At 41.2% G+C, this 24,891-nt stretch overlaps 1 protein-coding gene across 4 annotated transcripts; it reads left to right on the forward strand.

The window, feature by feature from the left end:
* Nucleotides 1-5: 5 nt before the first annotated feature.
* RO60 (Ro60, Y RNA binding protein) lies at nt 6-24,353 on the forward strand. Of its 4 annotated transcripts, none has more exons than XM_059728404.1 (9): nt 6-271; nt 4,903-5,505; nt 6,222-6,442; nt 6,712-6,858; nt 9,893-10,030; nt 10,968-11,084; nt 14,262-14,375; nt 17,740-17,886; nt 19,308-24,353. In XM_059728404.1, the coding sequence occupies exons 2-9, from the start codon at nt 4,926-4,928 to the stop codon at nt 19,458-19,460; spliced, it is 1,617 nt and encodes a 538-aa protein (XP_059584387.1). In that variant the 5' UTR covers nt 6-271; nt 4,903-4,925; the 3' UTR covers nt 19,461-24,353. The 4 variants fall into 4 exon arrangements, with proteins under 4 accessions (XP_059584387.1, XP_059584388.1, XP_059584389.1 ...); XM_059728405.1 differs by having other exon boundaries at nt 4,906-5,505; XM_059728406.1 differs by having other exon boundaries at nt 6-267.
* Nucleotides 24,354-24,891: the final 538 nt, after the last annotated feature.

The raw sequence follows: 24,891 nt of genomic DNA on the forward strand, positions 1-24,891 counted from the left end.
GGAAGGCCTCCATGCGGGTAGTGTGCGGCTGTTTGCTCAGGCTAAAGCCTGCCGGGCTCTCGCGGAAAGTGGGAGAGAAGTGTATCCGGAGCACAGGGCTCCACCCGGGTGTAGGGCGGAGTTCCATCCGGGGACTGCGGTGGCTGTCAGGGAGCGGCTGAGCCTGAGCAAAGTCCGAGGAGAAGCGAGAGCCCGAACCGGCGGCAGCAACAGCAACACTGCTCCGTTCCCCCCTGCCGCCGCGTCCCCCCGGTCCGGCTCTAGCTCGTAGGTAGGGCTCGGCCTCGCGGCTGCCAGCGCCACCTCCACGGGGCACCCCGGGCTGCGCCACGGGTCCCGGCCCGGCGGGAGAAGCGGGGCTCGGAGCCGGCCGCGCTCCCCTGCCGCACGGCGACCGGCTTCACCCGCAGCAAGGAGCTGGGGGAGGCGGGGCGGCGTTGTGCGACCCGCGGGGGGGGGGGGAGGCGAGGCTACAAGTTCTAGGTGCTGTTGCTAAATGTGTAGTTATTGATTTCGATCAGAATCAGTGCGTTACTATCAGCTAGTTATCTTTGGAACGATGCCTTGAGACTTGAGAAGGAAGGGTGCTATTTATAAAAACTACTAGAATAAGTTAATAATAATTATAATCATTCCTAGAGAACAGTATGTAACAGTTTTAGGCACGTTAGCTATTTTCAGTGTGTGTGACATTTAAGTCTAAAGAAAAAAGTGTACAAAATGGTATCAGTGCAGATGGTCTACTGTTATTTTGGTTTAAGTCTAACAAATTTGTCATCATACAGGAAAGAAAGTGTTGTCTGTAAGAACTACACGCTGTTGTGGATTTATATTTTGAACACACTTTTTTTTTTTTTTTTTTTTTAGAAGAGGGAAACTATTGTAGATTGTGACCCATTTTGTATGCTTTGACAATAATCAAAAGTGATTTTTACTGTCTCTGCATTTTTCTTTTTATTGTAGAAAGGAATTTCAGGTTGTCATGACAAAGAAGGTTAATTAGAAGTTAAGAACTAGCTTTCTGGGTGCTAGATTTGATGTATGTCATCTACACATGTATGCTGGAAAAGAAATATGTTATTTGCCAACTTTAAATCTGTGAAGACTGGAGGTTTTGAACAGAAATAACACCTTTTTGGAGTTCTAGGTTTGAGGGAGAAGAGTCAAAACCAAAACATATTTACTTGAATGTAGATAGAAAAGCACTGAATATGGGCTTTTTGAAGGTTGTGCTGGCAAAACAAAGTTTCTTCCCATGATAATATTGAGTGCATCAGTTGGCCACTTTGGATGAATTCATTTGGTACGTTCAGTTTAGCTACTCATGCAATAATGCTGAAGGCATGCTAAAATATATGTATGGTACTACTCCTCCAGGTAGCAGGAGGAGTACTAATTCATATATCATGCACACAATACCACACACACACATTCAAGTTCCTAACTTGGATGGTACAGTTTGTATGTGTGTGCTTGGGATACTTGGGGGGAAGGTTCAGGTGAAAGAGTGAGAGAGTTAGTGTAGGGAGTGAAAGTTGCCAGAACCAGGATTAGAACCGCTGGACTACAGAAAAGCTGGCTGAGGAACTGAGGCTTGGGTTAACTTAAGTTAGACTGGGGCTGGAAACTGAGGCAGATAGCTGAGATATTGGGGGGCAGAGGGTGCAGATAAGTGGTGGCAAGGAGGAGACAGCCAGGAAAGAAACTGAGGCAGAAACCTGGTTGCTCAAGGGAAAAAGGAAAGGCAGTGGGGATAAGACAGTGGCAAAGAAACAAGGGGTTTGGAGGCAGAGAGGAGCTCAGGACAGGTGTTGGAGGTGGCAGTGAGCCAGAAGCAGGAGAGGGAGAGATGAGACAGAAGTTAGAGGGGCGAGGAGCAGAGATTAGAGCAGGGCCAAACCATAATAAAGCAAAACCCAACTCAGGGGTCCAAATAACAGTTTTATTACACAGACAACACACTACACAGCCCCATGAAGTTATTGCTTCACACACGCACTCACTCACACACGCACTCACTCGCAATGGCAGCAGGAGAAAGAGACTCAGTGGAAGGGCTGGAGTCCAGGTATGGAAGAGAAGCAGAGTGCAAGTCCTTGGTTGAAGAGGGGGTGGGGGGTGATGGCCACCTCTCCAGGCTGGAAAGGGGTTGTTGTCCAGTAGGTGTTGTCCAGAGGGGGGTCGCCAGCAGGGTCTCTGGGTGGATAGGTGGTGTGGCGTGGTGCTGGTCTAGATGGAGAGGGCGTCCCAAGGAGTCAGTCTTCACTACCGCCTTTTATGCAGCAGACTACCTCTGATCTATGGGGAGGGCCTGTCCAGGCAAGGTGAGTCCTGTTCCAGAGGGCTCCAGGTGTTCTTACAGAGCATGTGCAGCCTTTGCACAATGGTGGGTTGCCTCATCTTTTGTTTCTTGAATGCTGAGGGTGGTTCCAAGGGCCGGGTCCTTGGTCCGGGTATTGGTGTTGATGGTTCGGTCATTCAGAGGGAGCTATTTTTAGACCTACTGCCATTGTCTCTCAAGCACGCTCATTCATCCCCATTCATTCAGGAACCAAGTTACATAGGAGGGGTAGGTGTGAGTCATGGGTTATACAACCGGGCCTGGGGACAGGATGGAGACTTGACAAGCAAAATGGAAACTTGTCAAGACTTATGCTAACTTACATATGTAGGCCTAAATCATATAGTACTAGTAAAACAGTAATATAGGACAGTAAAAATCAATATAAACATAATAATTATAAAGAAGGAGAAAAAACAAAAGAAATGCAACTTGCTACCAAAATAAAATGCTGAAGCTTATCCTATGTCTTAGCTCACTTATACTTATCTATAGGGATTAGAGGGGGAAAGAAAAAATCAGAAATGGTTGGGGCAGGGGAGGGAATGCATTTAAAAAAAAAAAAACTGGGGGTTTTGCTACATAAGGATTGCAGTTTTGAAGAATTTAGTAGTTGTTGGTCACTGGAACAAAAATTACGAAGTAATTACATCTATATGCTTGTACCCATCTTTGCACATTTAGATGTTAGCTTCACCAGTCTACAGTAACTATGTACACATGGTTTCAGTGCCTCGATTACATGTAATACCCTAATAATAACATGCCATAGTACACAAATAGACTATGTGTTAGACCAATAATGCTCAACTTCCTGGCCCTGCGGGCAAATGAAGGTTGCAGGGCAGGTCCGTGGACTGGATTATCCTCACCACTGGGATTGGGCTCTGGGGGCCCTGGGCCACCTCTGTTTGATCGCATAGGCTGAGATCAGGCTTGGCACTGACCTCCACACCTAATCTAGCATGGGATGCTCCGTGAGATGGATGACGTATTGCCAAGGGTCAGATCTAGCCAGCAAGCCAGGGATTCAGCACCCATGTTAGACCATTTTGTAGAGAATTGTTGGAAGGAAGGGTGGGGGGGTCTCTTCCCTAAATTTCTAGTGGATCACCTGGTATCTCAGAGAGACCTTTTTGATGTGCTAATTAAAAACATACTTGCTTGTAATTGTTTAGTTCAGTGGGGACTGACCTTTTTTGGGAGGTGTGCCACAAATTAGCTCTGCACCCTCCTTAAGTGCCATTTGGATCCCCTTCATCTGCCCAGTCTGCTGCTCTGCTTTCTGTTCCCTATTCTGTACTCCTGGCCCAATCTCCTCTGTTTTCTGCTTCCTGCCTGATCTACTCAGCTTTCTGTTTCCTGCCCTATCAGCAGCTGCTGTGTTGATCTGCCGGGTGCCAGGCACAGAGACTGGTCATGCCACTTGTAGCACTTGGGCTGCAGGCTGACCACCCCTGGTTCAGTTGCACTTTAGGCTCCCTTTCAGTGCTGTTAATTTCTATTTTTCAGTATATTTACATTGGCATATAGTTTTATTTTTGGTTGACTTCACTGTAGCTGGATTTTCTTTTTTACTTTTTGAAAAATAACTTTTTTGGCGTGAATATAACTTTTTTTCCCTTAATGCTTCCAATTGAGATTAGAAATATAAAAATACTAGGTATGCTTCAGAGTGACTTTTTCAGTAGTCTACTTACATATGGCGTGTAGACAAGGCCCAGAAAGTTTGGGATTCTTTCTTTGCTTTTTGTTTCTCTTTTTAGCCTTTAGAAATAAAGAAATGTAAAATTAGGGGGCTTTTTTTTGTGTGTTTGTGTGGTTTTTATGCCCTCATTGGAAAGGGTGGACATATTTGAATCTTATGTAAAGGTATACTTTTCCTTCATATTTGTTACAGTTTTCCTTCTGCCCTTTCTATTTAGCTGAGGTTTTAACAATTCTGCTTCCTAATATTAATCACCATTTTATTAGCTTCTTATACTAGAGAAATTCAGGACATTTTTGTCTCCTACCTAGAGAGCAATGATGACACTATGGTTACAAGCATGGAGAAAGTAGAAGTTGACCAGCAGAGGTTGGAGGTTTTCAGTCAGGTGGCTATTCTTTTCACCAACTTTATTTAACATTGGTGACTTACTCATATTTTTGACAAAGGACATATTTGTAAGATTTAGTTACTCTATTCCTTCAGCAGTTGGCATTCACAATGAAATGCTTTAAGATAGCCAACAAAATTAGTTGGCTGGATGGGAGAGAACAGACTTTAACCACAAAATCCTTTCACAATTTCTTCATGCCCCAGGAATCTGAAAAAGGCATCAACCTGATTTTTAAAATATATTTTGAAGGTCATCTTTACTAATAAAGCATTTGCTGGACTACATTCCTGCTGTTCCATTACATGATTAACAATAAAGATAGGAGGAAAAAATAAGGCGTTTCTGATGTGATGTACTCATTTGGCTTTAGATCTACATTGAAACTGATCAAAGCCAAAAAAGCCCAACATATTTCCTCATTAATATTTAATAAAACTTTACTGTCTCTCTTTTTTCCAGCAGGCTTCCTAAAATTATAAGCAATGGAGGAAGAAGTAAGCCAAATGCAACCTCTGAATGAGAAGCAGGTGCAAAACTCAGAAGGTGGCTATGTATGGCAGGTCACTGATATGAACAGACTGCACCGTTTTTTGTGTTTTGGTTCAGAAGGTGGCACTTACTATATCGGGGAGAAGAAACTGGGCTTTGAAAATACAGAAGCTCTAATAAGATTGATTGAAGATGGCAAAGGCTGTGATGTGGTACAGGAAATAAAGACGTTCAGCATAGAAGGCAGGACAGCAAAACAGGAACCATTGCTTTTTGCTCTAGCAGTTTGTTCGCAGTGCTCTGATGCAAAAACTAAACAAGCGGCGTTTAAGGCTATTTCTGAAGTGTGCCGCATACCAACCCATCTCTTTACTCTTATCCAGTTTAAAAAGGATCTGAAGGAGGGGATGAAATGTGGCATGTGGGGTCGTGCCCTGAGAAAAGCTGTTGCAGACTGGTATAATGGGAAGAATGGCATGGCTCTTGCTCTAGCAGTTACAAAATATAAACAAAGGAATGGCTGGTCTCATAAAGACCTTCTGAGGTTGTCCCATCTAAAACCTGCTAATGAAGGTAACAGTATTTTATTAATCTTTAGTAAAAACAGTATGCAGTCTTGTAAATCTGTTTCTTGCATGTCTGTGTCTTGGAAGCTTAAATGTCATTTTGGCGTGATGGTGTCTCCTGATGGTATCTTACAGATTAGAGAAGACTACAAAAGGTGGCCCATATATCTTCACTCTTCAAGAATAAAGCCAGTTTCTTATTACTTGTCTTGTTGCTGTCAAGGCTGGGTTGAATAGTGCTTACAATTTTTTTTCTTTTTTCATATCAGTTGGAAGATTTTATTAATACACTTATTTTTCATTATTCAACTAGATATGTTGTGTGCAATTTAGATTTGACCGTGATCTTAGTTGTATGCCTCCCCTTAAGTTATAAAAAACCCTAGTTTTACAAATGAAAAGCACAGGCAACCTGAGAATACTCTGCTGCATGGAACTTGGGGTAAACATAATATATATAAGCTGCAAATTGGACATCGACTTTTCATTGCATTTTCTGAGCAGGTTTTTCCTTGTATTCTTCATACTTAAGTGTTTTGTGTCAAAGAGGGTAGAGATGTTAAGAGCACAGATTGTGAATTATACCTGTTAATGTATTTCAGTCTCCTAAATTTAGAGAAGTGAAACCTTAGTATGCTTCTAACTAGTATATGTACAAGGTCTACTAAAAGCTCTAATACTTCACCATAATCTTGAATACAAAATATTTTTCTTTTTCAATAGGAATTGCTATACTCACTAAATATATCACCAAGGGATGGAAGGAAGTTCAAGACACATATAAAGAGAAGGCACTTTCTGTTGAGACTGAAAAACTCTTAAAATATCTGGAAGCAGTGGAAAAAGTAAAACGCACAAAAGATGAATTGGAGGTTATTCATTTGATTGAAGAGTATAGTTTAGTTAGGGAGCATCTCCCAACAAACCATTTGAAATCTAAAGAGGTGGGTAAATTAGAATAGTATCATACAAGCTAGTGTTTTATAAAGCAATATTTTGTGCCTCTTATGAAGTCTAAATTGCTAACCATTTATTTTTTTTGCAAAGAAAACATTTTAAGGCTGTTTTGAAATTATATAAGTAGTTAATCTAAAATGAGACAAATGTGTCTAATAGTTTTAACATTTTAATATATATTTACATTTTTACTTTGTCTTATGTACACACAAGATACGAATTCTTTACTGAGTTTTGCCTCTCTTTTTTATATGAGGTATGGAAAGCGTTGCTACAGGAAATGCCCCTTACTGCAATGTTGAGGAATTTGGGAAAGATGACAGCAATTTCAGTACTAGAACCAGGAAGCCCAGAAGTGTCACTAGTATGTGAAAGACTGAAAAATGAGAAAATGCTAAAAAAGGTATGAACTGTTTTTATCACTTGAGGCTTGTATTTGTGTGGTTTGGTATCTTTGTGGAAAAATTGGAAGATTGTGGGCTTAACTGCTCAGCAGTTCAGTGGGTGGAAAACAGGCTGCATGCTAGAACCTAGAGAGTTCTCATGAACGGATCTGTATTGTCCTGGCAAGAAGTGGCCAGTGGTGTCCTGAGGGCTCCGTGCTTGGGCTGGTTCTTTTAAACGTCTTCATCAGTGACTGGGATGTGGGAGTGAAAAGCTCGCTGGCCAAGTATGACATCATGTTATGTGGGAGCATGGTCAGGCCAGAAGATAGGTTGCAGATACAGGCAGACCTGGACAGGCTGGAGAGTTGGACAGACTGGAACCAGATGAAGTTTAACACTCAGAAGTGTAAGGTGCTCCATCTGGGGACAAACAATCCCCAGCATACCTACAGGCGCAGTGGCGACAATTTGACTTGCACCACGGCCGAAAGGGATCTAGATGTAGTGATCGACCATCGCATGAACATGAGATGGCAGTGCGATGGTGTGGCCAGCAGGGCAAACAACACGCTGGCATGCATTAACCATTGCATCTCATGCAAAACTAAGGAAGCAATACTTCCACTGTACTGTTTGCTGTACTAAGGAAGCAATATTCCCACTGTACTGATATTGCTTATCTGATGGCCACCTACAAGTTTATCAGGGGTGACCACCAGTATCTGGGGGAACGTTTGTTCACCAGAGCGCCCCAAGGGATGACGAGGTCGAATGGTCACAAACTACTTCAAGATCGTTTCAGGCTGGACATAAGGAAGAATTTCTTTACTGTCCGAGCCCCCAAGGTCTGGAACAGCCTGCCACCGGAGGTGGTTCAAGCACCTTCATTGAACACCTTCAAGATGAAACTGGATGCTTATCTTGCTGGGATCCTATGACCCCAGCTGACTTCCTGCCCTTTGGGCGGGGGGCTGGACTCGATGATCCTCCGAGGTCCCTTCCAGCCCTAATGTCTATGAAATCTACTCCACACTGGTGACACCGCAGCTGGAGTATCGCATCCAGTTCTGGACGCCGTGCTTGAACAAAGATGTGGAAAAACTTGAGAGGGTCCAGAGAAGAGCCACAGGTATGATCAGGGACTTACAAGACAATCCATACGAGAAGAGGCTGAGGAACTTGGGCCTCTACAGCCTACAGAAGAGAACACTGAGAGGGGACTTGGTTGCAGCTTACTGCTACATCGGGAGTACATCAAGAACTGGGTGAACAGCTGTTCACTAGGGCACCCCTGGGGAAAACCAGGAGCAATGGATACGAACTCCTGGAAGGCTGCTTCAGGCTCAATTCCAGGAAAAACTCCTTCACAGTCAGGGTGTCCAGACTGTGGAATAAACTCCCTCCCGTGGGAGATGGAGGCAGGGACAGAAGGTGTCTAGGTTATTACGAAATGGGACAGCTGATAACCAACACCCAGGAAAAGGCCAATCTGCTTAACGGGTACTTCACGTTGGTCTTTCGTCAGTCCAGTGGGACCACCGTGCCTAGCAAGACGCGGAACGGCCAGGATGAGAGTGTATTTATACCCAGGATTGGTGTTGATCTGGTAAAGGATCACCTAGAGAGGCTGGACACCTTCAAGTCAGCTGGTCCTGGCAGATTACACCCTATAGTAGTCAAGGAGGTGGCAGATGTCATAGTCCAACCATTGGTAAAAATATTTGAAAACTCGTGGCACTCGGGTGAAGTACCTGAAGACTGGAAGAAGGCCAATGTGGTACCCATCATAAAGAAAGGGCAGAAAGTAGATCCCAAGAATTACAGGCCAGTCAGTTTGACCTCAATCCGCGGGAAGATTCTGGAGAAAATTATCAAGGAGACCCTACTGGATAAGCTGGCTGAGGGCAACATCCTGAGGGATAGCCAGCACGGGTTTGTCACGGGTAGGTCTTGCTTGACCAATCTCATCTCCTTCCATGACCAGGTGACATATCACCTGGACAAGGGAGAAGAGATTGATGTCATATATGTGGACTTTAAAAAAGCTTTGATCTAGTGTGCCATGACCTCATGGAAAAATTAGTCAACTGTGGCCTCAGCTACACCACAGTCCGATGGCTGGGAAATTGGCTCTGAGGTCGGACCCAGAGAGTAGTGGTTGATAGTAGCGAATCATTATGGTGCTCCATGAACAGTGGTGTCCCCCAAGGCTCTGTCCTTGGACCGGTTCTCTTTAACATCTTTATGAACGATATGGACATTGGTGTCAGAAGCGCGCTTGCTAAGTTCGCTGATAACACTAAACTTTGGGGCATAGCGTCCAAACCTGAGGACAGGCTAATGATCCAGGCTGACTTGGATAATCTTAGTAAGTGGGTGGATACAAACCTGATGATGTTCAATACCAAAAAAGGTAAGGTACTCCACCTCGGGAGTGCTACAGCAGTGCTATGCTTGCTAGCATCATTGCTGAAAGAGACTTGGGGGTCATGATTGACCACAAGATGAACGTGAGCCACCAATGCGATGTCGCAGCTGGTAAAGCAAACAATATTTTGGCTTGCATCCATAGATGCTTCTCAAGTAAATCTCAGGATGTCATTCTTCCGCTGTACTCAGCCTTGGTGAAGCTGCAGCTGGAATACTGCATCCAGTTCTGGGCTCCACAATTCAGGAAGGATGTGGAGAAGCTTGAGAGAGTCTAGAGGAGAGCCAGGCTCATGATCAGAGGACAAGAGAATAGGACTTATGAAGTGAGGCTGAGAGCCATGGGACTCTTCAGATTTGAAAGGGGTTTGAACTGTAATTGGGATGGGCCAGAGGGTTTGTTCTCTTGGCTACGGGTAAAAATGGCATGTTATGATTTTGTGTTCATTTGTGGATGAGTGGCTATATTATTTTTTTAAAACTTGAACCGGTAATAAAATAATCAGAAAATTGCAACCATAATTTACCTGATGTGTTGTCTGTTCTGTATTAAAAAAAAAAAAAAAAAATTACAACCTTCCATGTATTTTTAAACCTTGGCTCCTTGATATGTTTTCCTTGTAGGCTCGAATACATCCATTCCACATTTTGGTTGCATTAGAGACCTATAAAGGAGAACGTGGAATCCGGGGCAAGCTTCAGTGGCGTCCTGATGGGGATATTTTAGAGGCTCTTGATGCTTCATTTTACAAAACATTCAAGGTAATGGCCCATTCATGACTAACTCTTGTTAAAGAAATTGTAAGGCTAGAATATTTTAAAACATCATAAGCTTTTGGGGGACACATGCGCTAAGGGTCTAGATTTACGACCTAACAATGTTCATGTAAACAAGAAGCAAACAGACCATGTAAGCCTCTATGAGAGAACTTTACCCAATCTAGAAAAAAGAATAAGGGGTAAAGTGTACTAATATACTTTATGCTAATTTAGGTTTCATGTTTTTGTAGCTTACTGTGAAGTAACAGTTTTACCTAATGTAGAGGCTGTTACTGGTTACCCACTGGGAAGAGCCTGGCGCTGCCCCAAGCAGCCCACAATCGAAGCACGCACCCCCCCCTCCCCCCCCAATGCCGTCCTGGGGTATGCGCAGTGATAGGAGCTGCACTCTCCTTGCACTCCCAGACATGGCGATCGTAGGTCCGTCCCTCACCAGGCCCCTGCCCTGCTTCACCCTGGCTGTGCAGCACCTGCCCCACCCTCTCCCTTACCGTGAGGGCCTCTATCTGCCCCCCCCCAACGCATCTTCCTTCACCCCTGTTCCTCATAACAGACTTATCAGTCAGACACCTCTCCCCACGCTGCCTGGCTGCATTTTGGAATTGGATCATTATTGGCCGTTATGGCTTGCTAAAAATTGGCCATCAGTATCGGCCCAAAAAATCTCTGTTGATGCACCCCTAATTTGAAAGGTTAGAAGGATTTTTTTTGGGGGGGTGACAGGCTATCTAGTATCTGTTTTAATAGCTGTGGGTTTGCTTTTTAAAACAGATTGATATTGCTCTAAAAAGAGAAGAGGAAATAATTTGACTTCCTGAATTGCTTTTAAATGTATTGATGGATTAAATTAGTTGAGAGAACTAAAAAATGCATATACATAGCAAAATGTGGATTTACGGTATTTCTTTTTCCATTTTAGGTGGTAGAACCAACAGGAAAGCGCTTCATACTTGCAGTTGATGTCAGTGGTTCCATGTCACAGAAAGTTCTTGGTAGTGTGTTAGATGCTAGTACAGTTGCTGCAGCAATGTGTATGGTAAGAAATTGATTAGTTGGATTAATTGTCCTGAATTCTTTACCATTCACAGTCCAGTGTGCTGAGGTAGTTCTCATTGCTCTTCTTACTTTGAAAGTTGCCACTAGATGTTTCTACCTCACTGGGGAAATCTGTGCTTGATGCACTGAAAGTGGCTCCTATACCAGCCCTCCTGCAGGTCCTTTTATGTCCATGAGGCTTTTAGTAAGTAACCAGATTCAATAAGAGTAAGCATTGTACTAAGCTGGTCCCTACCATAATCGGGCAGTCTTCAGGCTACTTTTGTTTGTTCTATGTATTTATTCTAATTCTTCCTAATATCTATCCTAAGCACCTCATCAAATATCGCCTGCACCCAAATAATTTCCTACCCCTGACTTAATTGGAATTTTAATATAGGAAGACTGTGAGCATCTGTTTTTGAGGCTAAATTATGTAACCTTTTGCGTTTAAGGTTTTAAAAAGTTTCCCTTTTTTTTTTTTTATGGGATGAGTTAAAACCTGTGCTGACAGATTTTTTTTTCTGTGTGTTAGAGGCAGCAGTTTTTGTTTTGCCTTTTTGTAAATTTGAACTTTAAATTAGTTTTGTGTTTAAGTTACAGACCTTTTCTGCATTTAAAAATATAGTAGTTTCCCTTAACAGGGTGAACAGAAAAAAAAATCAAGTTTTACAAATGGAAGCTAAAAGCTAAGTGTGGGTGTGTGTGTAGAGAGAGAATGAGTGATTAGACTTCCCAATTATTTACTTAAGATCTTTACAGGATGTAGAAGAATGTGGGGAGCTTTGTAAAGGCAGCATTGAGTCCAGGTATTAACCTTGCTTTGTTAGGGGTTGGTTGATCCAGAGGGAGTACAGTGGTGCAGCTGCATCTCCCTTTTTGGAATGAAGTACAACATGGGAGTCTCTGAAAACGTTTAAGACGTAGAATCATAGAACATTAGGGTTGGAAGGGACTTCCAGAGGTCATTTAGTCCAACCCCCTGCTCAAAGCAAGACCATCCTCAACTAGATCATCCCAGCTAAAACTTTGTCTGGTTTCAAAACCTCCAAGAATGGAGCTTCCACCACCTCTCTGGGTAACCTGTTCCAGTGTTTAACTACCCTCTGAGCGAGAAAATTCTTCCTAATATCTAACCTAAACTTCCCTTGCTACAACTTGAAACCATTGCTCCTTGTTCTGTCATCTGCCACCACTGGGAACAGTCTAGCTCCATCCTCTTTCAAACACTCCTTCAGGTAGTTGAAGGCTGCTATCACATCCCCTCTCAGTCTTCTCTTCTCTAGATTAAATAAGCCCAGTTCCCTTATCAAAAGCCTTGCTAAAATCAAGGTACACCACATCCACCAGTCTCCCTGCATCCACGGAGCCAGTCACCTCATCATAGAAAGCAATCAGGTTGGTCAGGCATGACTTGCCCCTGGTGAATCCATTCTTACTGTTCCTAATCACCTTGTTCTTCTTCAACTGCTTAGAAATGGATTCCTTGAAGATCTGCTCCATGATTTTTCCAGGGACTGAGGTCAGGCTGACTAGTCTGTAGTTCCCTGGATCATCCTTCTTCCCTTTCTTAAATATGGGCACTATGCTTGCCCTTTTCCAATTATCTGGGACCCCTCTTGGTCACCATGAGTTTTCAAAGATGATGGCCAGTGGCTCTGCACTCACATCAGCCAACTCCCTCAGCACCCACGGGTGCATCCTATCCAGCCCCGTAGGCTTATACACATCCAGCTTTTCTAAGTAGTCCCTAACCTGTTCTTTCACCACTGAGGGCTGCTTGCCTGCTCCCAATACCATGCTGCCTCATGCGTTAGTTAGTCTGGGAGCTGACGTTGCCTGTGAAGACTGAAGAGAAGAAGGCAGTGAACCACTTCAGCCTTTTCTGCATCCTCTGTCGCAACGTTGCCTCCTCCACTCAGAAAGGACCCACACTTTCCTTGATCCTCCTCTTGCTACTGACATACTTGTAGAAACCCTTCTTTTTACTCTTCATATCCCTTGCTAGCTGCAACTCCAGTTGTGCCTTGGCCTTCCTGACTTCATCCCAGCATGCCTGAGCAGTGCACTTATATCTTTCCCAGTTATTTGTCCAAGTTTCCACTTCTTATAAGCTTCCTTTTTGAGATATACTTTACTGAAAAGTTCCCTGCTCAGCCAAGCTGGTCTTCTGCCATGTTTGCTAGTCTTCCTACACATCAAGATGGGTTGTTCCTGCACTCTCAGTAAGGCTTCTTTGAAGTACAACCAGCTGTCTTGGACCTGTATTCCCCTCAGGGGAATCGTGCCCATGAGTTCCCAGGGGATCGTGCCCATGAATTCCGTGAGTGAATTGAAGTCTTCTTTTTTTGTAGGCCAGGGTCCTTACTCTGCTGCTCTCTATCCTTCCTTTCCTCAGATCCTTTAAAGCAGGTGAACCCTTCCTTCACCCCTAACCCTTGATGCTGAGAAGCACCTCCCCTCCACTTTGCTTTCTACCTGCTGCTGCTTTTGCCACTGTCCCTGGGACAGGAATACTCCAAAGGTGCTTCTGCCTGCCTCAGCCAGGCTATGAGGGGCTGTGCTCAACTGCAGATGGGGTAGTAGCAACAACACAGTGGCAGAACAGTTTTCCCCCTCCCTGCCTTGTCCCTTAGGAGCAGGCATATGTGGGGTGGGGAGGGGCAGAACCTTCCCACCCCACCCCCCCAATCCATCTTAGTTGCTGCAGTCTGGCCTGTAGCCCCAGCTGAGCCCAGCCCTTTTGCAGCTTGGCTGGGGCAGGCATAAGGGTTTCTGGAGCTTCCCTTGGGACATCAGGGAAAGCAGCAGTGTGGTAGGTGAAGGAGGGGCAGAAGAGATGGGGAGGAGACACGCCTCTGAGCATGAAGGGTAACGGGAGTAGGATTTAAAAAGTTCCTGGAGGCTCATGTAGTGCTGGCAGGGAGAGGGTTGGCATTACAGGGGATGCAGACACCCCTGCAGTGTGGGTTACTGCTTCTGTGCCCTCCTTTGGGATATCTTGGATCCATCTGCTACTTTGGGCTTGGGTTTGCAGCATATCCATATGGTGGATGTAATTTGGTATTTGGGTGTTTTGTATGTTCATTAGACACTAATTTGAATGGCTAAACATGTACATGTATTGCAAATTGTTATTATTGCAATGTTTGAATTTTTTATTTTTTTTTATTCCTAGGTTGTTGCACGTACTGAGAGAGATTCCCATATTGTTGCCTTTTCACATGAAATTGTCCCCTGTCCAGTGACAGTAGACATGACATTACCTCAAGTATTAGAGGAAATGTCTACAGTATGTAAAAACTTTTACTTCTCTTAGACTGTGGTGGGAGTGGTGATGATGATAAATTGTTTCTTCATTTTTGACAATCATGAAAATGACTTAGAGGTGCACTGATACATCAGTCCATATTGTATCGGCACCAACAAAAGGAAATTTGGCATTATCAGCAGTCGGCTTTTTTTTGGCTGATGTGACTGATAATGTCACGGATAAATGCCGCATGTATGCACACAGCCGCAGCATGCACGTGGCCAGGAGTGCAGCCTGCCAGCCTGGAGAGCAGTAGCTGGCTGGCAAGTCTGTTGCAGGGAAAGGGTGTGGGGGCAGATCGAGGCGCCCCCACAGTGAGGGAGGGAGTGAGGCTAGGGCAGGCGCTGCTCAGCTGGGGTGGGACGGGGCACAGGACTGAGTCAACAGCTTGTCCAGGAGGTGGCTCCTTCTGCTCCCCACATCCCCAGGGGAGGCAATGGGGGCATGTTGTCCGCACAGGGCATACAGTGTGAATTAAAACCAGTTAGGAATCTTCTCAGGGGATAAGGCACAACAACACATTTGTTAAAACATAAAACACACAGCATGAAAAGAATAAAAAAACCCCAGTAAGGTTATCTGCTTCACTCATTCCCATACACATTCATTCATTCATTCATTCATATGAAAAACTAAACACACACACAGATAGACAGTCCTGCAAAGGTTAAGGTTACCAAGTTCTAAAGATGCTTGGGTTAGTCTGGTGGCCAGCCGGACTGATGACAAGGAATGGAGTCAGGTCTTGTTGGATGTGTCCAGCACTTTTTCGTGCTGGACATCCAAAGTCTTTTCTTTGTGTTCATTCTTCATAGCGATAGCTGTCCATAAATGCCTATGGATTCCGCTGAGTCAGACGCGAAGGTCATCTTCCTTGTTATGTTGACAGGCATATTGGTAGGACGTGATCTTCCAGATTTCCAGTTTGCAATCTTCAGCAGGGTCACTGCTTGTAGTCTTCAGCCATCGGGGTGAAGGCATGATTTAGTATTTGGTAATCCTTAACTGCTGACTCTACATCACTGCAACCTTTAACTGTTAAACCACAGAAACCTATTTTCACCTGCTGCGAGAGGACTGTCTTCCTTCACATTGTCACATACATACATCATTCCTTCTTTCATTACCCCTTGTCAAACATGCCAGACATACCACAGACCTTACATAAGCATTTTTCTATACCAAATTTAAGTTTTAAAATCATGAGACCAATAGGTCAAATATATTTATGCTAAGCAATAGGAAATTTTAAATAGATGGTTAATTCCAGAACAATAATGACTGATTAAAATATTATGGGAAGTATATCGTAACAAGATTAACTTTATCTTAATGGCTAAATAATTAATTATAAAAGATAGCAATATAAGTAATTAAAGCAATTATAGCTACTGCAATACAACAATGTGCCCTCCATATCTGGGGCGAGAGCGGGCTGCCTGCTGTGCACTTGGGACTGGGGCTGCTCTAGTCTCTTCCCACTGGTTGCTCTTGGGGCGGGGTGTGCAGTAGTGGTGCTGGGAGGTTGGGGTACGGCGAATTTTGGGGTGGCTCTTGCCCCACCCTTTCGCTTCCCTCTCAGCACTGCAGCCACTGCCCACCGCATTCGGCCCAAGCACAGCCACCATGAAGAGGCTGGAGTAGCACAGGCCCTAAGCCCACAATGGGCAGCCTGCCCTTGCCCCGCACACAGATCTGAGGGGGGCATGTGCCCCCCATGCTTCCCCTTGGGATGTGCGCAGTGGCGGAAGCCACACCGCAGGTCAAGCTGCCGTCTTCATTCCGTGCCGTGCCCTGCCCTGCCCTGCCCCACCCTGGTTGTGCCGCGCCTGCCCCTGCCTCGGCCCCAGCCCCACACTGCTCCTCTAACAGACTTACCTGCTGGACGGTGCTTTCTATGCTGCTGGACTGCAGATCGGTAGTCGGATCGGAATCAGCCATAGTTATTTTCATAATTAATTGTAATATTGACTTCAATCTATGTTTTGTTTTTTGTAGATAGGAACCTACCAGATTCACAGCAGAAGTGGAGTATATGGTAGCTCCTTTAATCTCTTACGTTTCCCCCATGTGCCCCTTTTTGTCCTCCCTCCCCTCCACCTTTGATTGGCAGAGGGGCCTCACTGCTCCCTCTTGATCAGCAGGGAAGCGAAAACCATGGTTTTAAACATGGTGTGGTTTTTCCCTCCCTGCTAGTCAGCAACAAGGATCAGGACCCTTGGGAAATCAGCGGCAGGAGTCAAAAATGGCACCATAGTTAAAACCACAGTTTTTGCTTCCCCACCAATCAGGAGCTAGAGGCAAGCGTGCCCCCTTCACCAAGCAGCGGTGGAGGGGTGCACGGGGAAGCCTGCAAGATTAAAAGAGCTGCCAAGCACCCTACTTCTGCTACAAATTTGGTAGGTCTTTATTTATAGGATATTATTTCCCCCGGTGACCCTTCTTTGGTATATCTCACTTAGTTTATTTTTGCAACATGTCCAGTAAATTAGATCATTTTTTCCATGTCACTTTGCTCTAAATAAACTTGAGATAAGTAGCTTTAAAAAAATGGATGGAAGCGAGGTAAAATGGATGAAGAAGATGCAGGATACTTTTGCATATAATATTACTCAGAACATAATATTTTATTTCTTCAAAGCAATATATAAGCAATTATCTTAATATAGTCAGTTCTTTATAATTGCAGCACTGTCCTAAGTCTTATTTTTTCAGTGCTGCTAAATTGTACTTTATAACATATATGCCATACATTATATTAGGCTGTGGGAAGTTAGCACATCCTAAGTTCCACCTAATTCAGTGAAAGGACCTAACTCACTGCAGTGGTGTTCTTGGCTTCCTAATAAGTAGTCAAATTCTAAACCTCAGTCTTGCAGTGTAATTTGCACAAATAGACCAGAGCTTCGTTAACATCAATGACATGCATTTTGTATTGCAGGGTAGAACCTATTTATGTTGTTCTTAATCTTTGGGAAGAGAGTTTCACAGACTGTTTTAGTCATGAGAGGTTGTGTTGGTGTTTTTTAATTGTTCTTGCTATATTAACTTATTGCTTATTGTTTTACTATACTTTGTTTCTCTGCTTACTTACAATTTTGTTTCTTTGTCACTAAAGGAAAAAAAAAACCTTTTAAGCTCAGTTTATCAAGTGTCACATATCGTTTAACATATTTATTTCCATAACTGTACAGTTAATGTCAGTAGAAAATTGGTCCAATGAATGGTAACTTTCGTAAGCAGAGATTGGGAGGTTTCTTAAGTTTTGTTTTTCTGTTTTTAGATTACTTTGACATTTCCAGAATTTTACAGTGAAGTTCATAATATTTGTATGTATTTTTAGATTGAGATGGGTGCCACTGATTGTGCTCTCCCAATGATATGGGCTGAAAAGACTAACACAGCTGCTGATGTTTTCATTGTTTTTACTGATAATGAGACATACTTTGGAGAGATTCACCCTGCAGTTGCTTTGAGGAAATACAGAGAGGTAAATATTCTTTTGTAAAATGATACAGCACCAATAGTTAGTGAAATAGTGTTCAGAGGGTTCTTTTAAAGAGAGGAATAGTTGTGGTTTTGTGAAATAAAATGTATTAGGCTTTATTTTGCTGAAAAAGTATTAGAATCTCTATATATTGAGGCAGAAATTAACAGCATTACTTACAAATAAACATATTTTAAAAAAGCAATAAGGACTAGAATTACTTGCACGTGATTTTCCATCATCAGTATTGATGGCTTGATACTAATGTCCTGCATTTAAGTTTTTGTAATGATAGTTAATGTATCTGGTATTCAGCGAATTTATAAACTCCTGCTGCTACCTGCTGAGAGTTCCTTTTAGCAGTGGGGATTCTCTTCAAGCAAAACAAGTGAAATTCCGGTTTTCCTCCCTGCTCTGCAGTGGAACTGAATGCGTTAGCAAAGCACAGAGCAATATACACATAAGCCACCCGAGTGAAATTATGGGAGCCTGCAAAGAAAGTAGTGCCACAGGAATGCAAATCTATTGAAGTCGGAGTTTATTTTCTTTCCAGAAGGGAGGCTACTGAAGTTATGAGCTCTGCATGCTACTAGTGCTCAGCAATTCTGCTGATCTCATGAGCTCTGAGTTTTCTCCTCCTGATTCCACCTGAAGTGACATTTGACTTGAAGTGAATTGAAATTGAAGAATAACTTTTGTAAATATTTTCCCGTGCAACAAAACTTTATTCAAATTCTGAACATAATCTTTTGATATCCCAAGTGATATATATACCTGTATACCTTTCTCATTTAACACCTTGTGCTTTTATGCAACTGTTACAGATAAGGGTGTAAAAATGTTTTACAAACACAAATAAATTAAGAGTTACTCCTCTCCATATCCTTGTTAAGTAACCATCACTCTCTCTTATGCAGGAGTGTGAAACTGAGATGGGTATCTTGAACAACCTGCCCAAACTAAGTTAGGAAGCTGGTGGGAAAGGACAAATTCGTGGCTGAGAATTCTTTTTTTAGACATAAATTTGTTCTTACCCACTTGATAGATGATATGATGGTCATGACTGATAATGATAGACCCTTAAACATTTACATTTAATTTAGGCTATATTTTATATTAGCTGGCCTGCTTAGAAGTACATTTATAAGATTTATGCCTATCTATATGTCTTCTGTGGTACTTAAAGGCAACATATTGCAGTTACCTCAGTTTTATTGATATCAGACTGAGGTCTGGTTTAAAAAAATACCAAGGGCCAGATTTTGAAGTCTTTGCTTGGGGAATCTCTGGCTTTCAGCAGTGTGCTTTCTCAGGTCGAGTTTTGCTGGTGTAAGGACAACATAATTTATTTCCAGATAATTATTAATTTGCTGTATAGGTATACATTCTCAAAGTGTTTTATTTGCTTTCCTTTCTGCCTGTAGAAGATGAGCATTCCAGCAAAACTGATCGTTTGTGGAATGACATCAAATGGTTTTACCATCGCAGATCCAGATGATACAGGCATGTTGGACGTGTGTGGTTTTGATGCAGGAGCTCTTGAAGTTATTCGAAACTTCACCTTAGATTTGATATAATTCCTGGATACTTACTATTACCAGTGGGTCCATTGCTGGCAATAGACTTCACCCTGGGAACTACCAGCCAAGTGTACTGTACTAGAAGATGGTACATGATTCATGTATAAGAATGATGTTGCCTTCTGAAACAGAAATCAAAAAAAGCATACAAGAATTTTCTTTTTTTCTGTTGCATATAGGTTAAAAATAACTACGTAAAGCCTGCTAAGACTAGCTACTGGGGTACATGGTATATGATTTAATTACTTTATAGTTTACCAGTACTAAGATATTTTTCTGTCCTTGTAGACTATTTTTGTTTGTAAGAATAAATTGGTGAGACACTACTGGTATTGGTGGGTTCAAGGAGGAAGGAAAAGTAGTTTGTTTTGATGGCTCTTGTAAAGGCGTGTGTCTTAATGAGGGTTTTTTCATGTTTGTATTTGAAAAGATTAAGATGCAACATCTCTCTTCAATTCTGCAAAAGAAATATTTTCAGAGCACATTTGACCATGTTACTGTGATTGAGTACAAAAATACTTGTCAAATTTTATATGGACAAAGTAAAAGTGACAGTTTTGATTTATCTTTTCTAAATAGATTGTGATTTTGATCTTCTAGAATTAAATCTGTAACTTTCTGGTAAATTGAAAGGCAGTGCTATGGACTGCAAAGTTAGTTGACACTCTTGTAAAACTGGTATGCTTTGCAGGAAATAGTACAAACCCTTTGTAGTAGAGAAAAGGTCCCTGAAGTTGTTTAGGTTGCTCATCCAATGTGAATGTGCTGAAGTTTCGGCAGTTTTTCAGTGACGAAGATGGACAGAGACCCTGGAATTGGTATTACCCTAAAGTGTGATCACAACAATCGAAAAGAACTTCATTGCATGTTTTTCTTCCTCATCCCCTCCCCACCATGTGTTGATGCTACAGAAATAATCATCTTGAATAGTGCTTTGCATTATTTAAAAGTGACCATTTTTCTCTGATATTTACTGATTAGATCGACTCAATCTAGCTTTTTAATACGGTTTCAGTTCTTATAGTGACCTATTCTGAGACTTCTGCATTATATAGCTGCCTTGTTCACAATTCCAGTCTTACTTGTTTAGAAATTTGATTGCCAATTGGATTTTTAAACTTCCTTGTGATAAGAAATATGTAAGGGAGAAAATAACTAAGAATGTCCCAAGTCTGTCTTAGAGGAGAAATTAATAATGTGTGCATAAATGTAATAAAATGGTCTTTTTGATGTCACATGCTAAGATACATAGGGGTTTTAGTCATACTTTTATATTTTTCCCCAAATTGTGTGATCATGTTTTCTACTAAGGGTGATTGTTTTAAAAGGTGAATTTGTATTTAATCTGAAAATGATTGCAGGTTATAAAAATAATTTAATTATAATAAATACTACATCAAACTTTGTTGCTGTGCTACAAAACATGCTCTTAAATGTAAAACACGTTGCAATTTAAATAGTAAATTAAATTCATGTTGCTTAACTCGTTTTCATAAGTTTAAAGTATAAAGAAATCTGGGTTAAAAATAGTGTTTTGCAGGGTGAACTATCTTCCATCTTAAGACATTATTTAACATTTATACCTACGTGCTCCATGCGTAGTGCCTCAGTTTGTGAGATTTCACTGAAGACATCATACCACCTATTAACTTGCTCGGCATGGGATAAATTGGGGGGGTGAGGAAACCCACTGGCACTAATTTGTACAGGCCCGTTGCCCAAGCTATTATTAAAATAATGATATTTTGAAAAATTGTCAGTAGAAACAGTAGCTTTCCGTCAAAGTGAATGAGGTTTTGTAGATTATCAATAAGTAATGCCATAAGCCTGAAATACAATTTATAGAATGCAGGACCACTGCTCATTAGATTACATATAACACCCCCCCAAAACAAACAAACAAAACAACTAACAAAAGAAACCCCCGCCGTTACCTACATAGGTCAACAGTTGAAGTAACACTTCAGTCCAGTTCTTTTGCAAACAGTTCCCTATTCTTTCTGTTCTCTCTTCCAATTTGTGTCTCTGCCCTTCCTTTCTCCCACGATATTGTTTGGTTCTCTTTCTTCTTGGCTCCCATTGCTGGTGTGATCTCTAATCTTTCTTCCCATACAACTTCTTTGCACCATCCATCTCTTGCTTCTGTTCTCATTCTAATTAACAAATTCTTAACCAGGCTGTTTTGCTGGGTAATAATTGGAACCAGACCACTCCTGTTAAGGCAATGTTTTGTATTAAATATTTGTAAATATTTCCCCCGTCTTTCTATAGGAAAGTAAGTTCGCTCCGTGACCGCTGGACCAATGATATAACATGTTTAAAACAGATAGTTGCACGTAAGCTTAAACAAGTAGAGAAACAAATTATGCTGCTTAGGTTTTCCAAAGAAGGAAAAAAAACAACAAACGTTTCTCAAAGTTAAATTTAACATTTACCTGCATGCAGACTTACCAGGCTTTTGTTAGAAAGGTTTTTTTGAAATTGGGTTGTGCAAAAATGTCTATTTAGTAGACACGTTGAGTTTGTATAGTGTTTTATAGTCTTTTTATTGTTTGGTATAAAGGGTTTTGAGTTGTTATTTGCATAATTAAATGAATCATCTGTCTAGGTAGTCAACTTTTGGTTTCTGGTTAATGGAATTATTTTAGACATAAAACAGGAATAATTTGAGCAAAGATGATGGTTTTTAAATCTGTCAAATGTTCTTTAATTGATGTAAAGCTTTAGTATTTATGCAGGATTATGCAAACTATTTTCAAGGAATTTATATAGAAAGATGTGCAAAAAAATACATTGTTTAAATTGATTAATTGTTGTAGCAGGTACATGTTTTCACTGCATAATCTACAACATTACTGACAAGAGAGATTTGGAAACGGTAAGTCAGTAAAATGGCAAAATATTAATGAGTCCTAAAGCTAAGGTGAGGATTAGCAAACTTCAGCAGATCTTGGTCTTTTAAATATATGTATATAGAAGAGTTTATATGGCTGAAATTTATAAATTATTTCTCCTGTGGATATTTCTGGATCCTGAAGTTGTTTAAATGTATATCTATATATGAGCATAAGTGCAAACTCCTAAAAAGTAAGACTATTTTAAAATGCTTCATTAACATATAATGAACGGATATAGCTACTTTTGTAATAAATGTTACCAACTTCCTAATCATAAATGAGCATAACTGGTAACAATTAAAAATCTTAGTTTATTACATTCTTATTTTAAAAACATGGTTCTGCTTTGAAAAACAAGTCTATATAAGAAATATCACTTTCTTAAACAGCAAGTTTGTCTGAACTCAGTATTCTATCTTCTTACTTTAATAAAAGCCTGTTTCCAGCTTCTTACTCATTCTAGTAATGAACATTTTAGAATTTGAGCTGGGGGAGACAAAGACTTCAGTTGAACATCAAGAATATTTGAGTCTGTTGCTCTGAAATTCATATTAATAATATATGAGTTTAACATTTAGATCACAAATTGACATTAAATTTCTAAGAGAACAAATGCTTATGTCAGTTCAAACTGAATGATTCTGATTTGAAAGCACTAATAAAGAAATACATAACCCTATAGCACTGCTTATAGAATCACTTCTTTTAGAAAAGAACCACACTTTATATGCCATATCATGTTTAGATTGTATAAGCATAACCAGGCTCTATGCCATCCAAAAATATGGGTGCTTTTTGCTGCTGCTACTTTCTATAGAATAAAACAAAATTATATGAGAAAAGATCTTTGAAAGAAAAAGCCTTATTCTGGTAATAATGGCATAATTAACCCTTCAAATGCCTTAACACACATCTTTCCTTGGTATATGGGCGCTTACTGGTATCTCTAGTGTGTTTCTGAACTATTAATGGTATTTTGCCTTAAGCAACAATGCCCTGCTAACCTTGGAGTATAGAACTGAAGGAGTTTTGGGGGAGGTGTGCAGTTTTTATTTTTTATCTTTTTATAGGGAACAAACTGAAAGGCGGGGTCTTTAAAAACTCCTTTTCAAACTAGTTTTTCTTTCACATTCTACAAAGATATACAAGCTTTCATCGTCTTATGGGGAAAAATAAAGAAATTTAAACAAAAAAAGAATAAAAATCAAGCATTTGTGCAAAATAGATTTATTTAGTACTGAAGTCAGTGTGACAGGTATACATCTGTGTGTGCTGAACTGGATGAATGTGTCTAAGCAACACTGAAGGTAGTGAAGAACTTAGCAAAATGTAGTAAACTTTGCAATAATTTTTAAATATAAGTGAGGTCAATATGTTAAATCTTTACATGTGTTTAAATATGCACTGTTCCTTCAAGAAACTGAGGGATTCATAGAGAGTCGGGGGTGGAGGGGAGGGAGGATGGTTTATCAAACAGAAAAATTACTGCAAGCTAAGTAACTCAGGCTGATTTCTATCTTTTTTCATTTTCAAATTGAAATTGTGAGCATAAATGTGCAGGTATTAAAATACAAAAGAGTTATTTGATAATCCTATTGTTTTATGATCTGAAGAGAAATTTGTTAGGTTGGAATTGTTTCCCCTGGACTTGTGGCATCTAGAACAGTTGGGCCACTGCCTTGACTAAGATCATTGGGCACTTCTTTACTACAAATAATAAGTAAACCATCAGGGATAGGCTTTTTATTCTAAATAGTGCACCTTTAACCACTTATTGATCCCTTGTGGGGAAGAAAGGGATATACCTTCCTGTTTGCATGTGAACTTCCCTGAAATACTGCAGGGTCTCGGCGTTACCAAAACCCTGACCATAGATGTACGTTATATTGAAATTATTGGTTTTTAAACATTTCCCTGCAAGGGAAAGTATGAGTGAATTGCATTATGACTGTAGACCTTGAATGAATATTAAATAAACTCTATGCATATCACACACTTTTGTTTGCTTTTTCATAATGGTGTTTCATTCGTTTCATATTACACAAATCTCTAACTGTATTTTTATGCAAGAAAACAATTTTGTTCCTAGACTAGCCTTTTATGTACCTAGAAAAAGGTGTATAGTTGTTTTCTAGGCCAAAACTAGAAAACAGACAAGAGCCACTCGCAGAGAATTGATAGACTAGTCTTTGAATATGAAAACATTAATGTGCCTGGGGTGTAGGTTGTAGCCGTGTTGGTCTAAGGATATAGGCAGACAAGGTTCTTTGGATGAATCTGATATCTTTTATTAGACCAACCTAGATAGTTGGAAAAACAAAATTTTAGCAAGCTTTTGGGTTTAAAAATCCTTTTTCAGGCTGAGGAAGCCTCTGCAGTTGGTGTGTGCCCTTCCTGGATGGAATGAATAGTAAAGAAGCCAGAGACTGGGCTGGCATTCATGTAAGAGAGGCAGTCAATGAAGATGTAAATGGAGGAGATCCCTCCCCAGATTTGCACTGAGGAGAACACCCAAGATTGCCACCTCACTA

This window comes from Alligator mississippiensis, chromosome 5 (genome assembly GCF_030867095.1).
Source record: "Alligator mississippiensis isolate rAllMis1 chromosome 5, rAllMis1, whole genome shotgun sequence".
Taxonomy (NCBI): Eukaryota; Metazoa; Chordata; order Crocodylia; family Alligatoridae; genus Alligator; species Alligator mississippiensis.

Excerpts from the sequence above, each read along its gene's own strand:
- RO60 (XM_059728404.1), top strand. The coding sequence starts at position 4,926 with ATGGAGGAAGAAGTAAGCCAAATGCAACCTCTGAATGAGAAGCAGGTG. Across the intron at positions 6,859-9,892 it reads ATGAGAAAATGCTAAAAAAG|GCTCGAATACATCCATTCCA; the intron begins GTATGAACTGTT and ends TTTTCCTTGTAG. Across the intron at positions 11,085-14,261 it reads TTGCTGCAGCAATGTGTATG|GTTGTTGCACGTACTGAGAG; the intron begins GTAAGAAATTGA and ends TTTTATTCCTAG.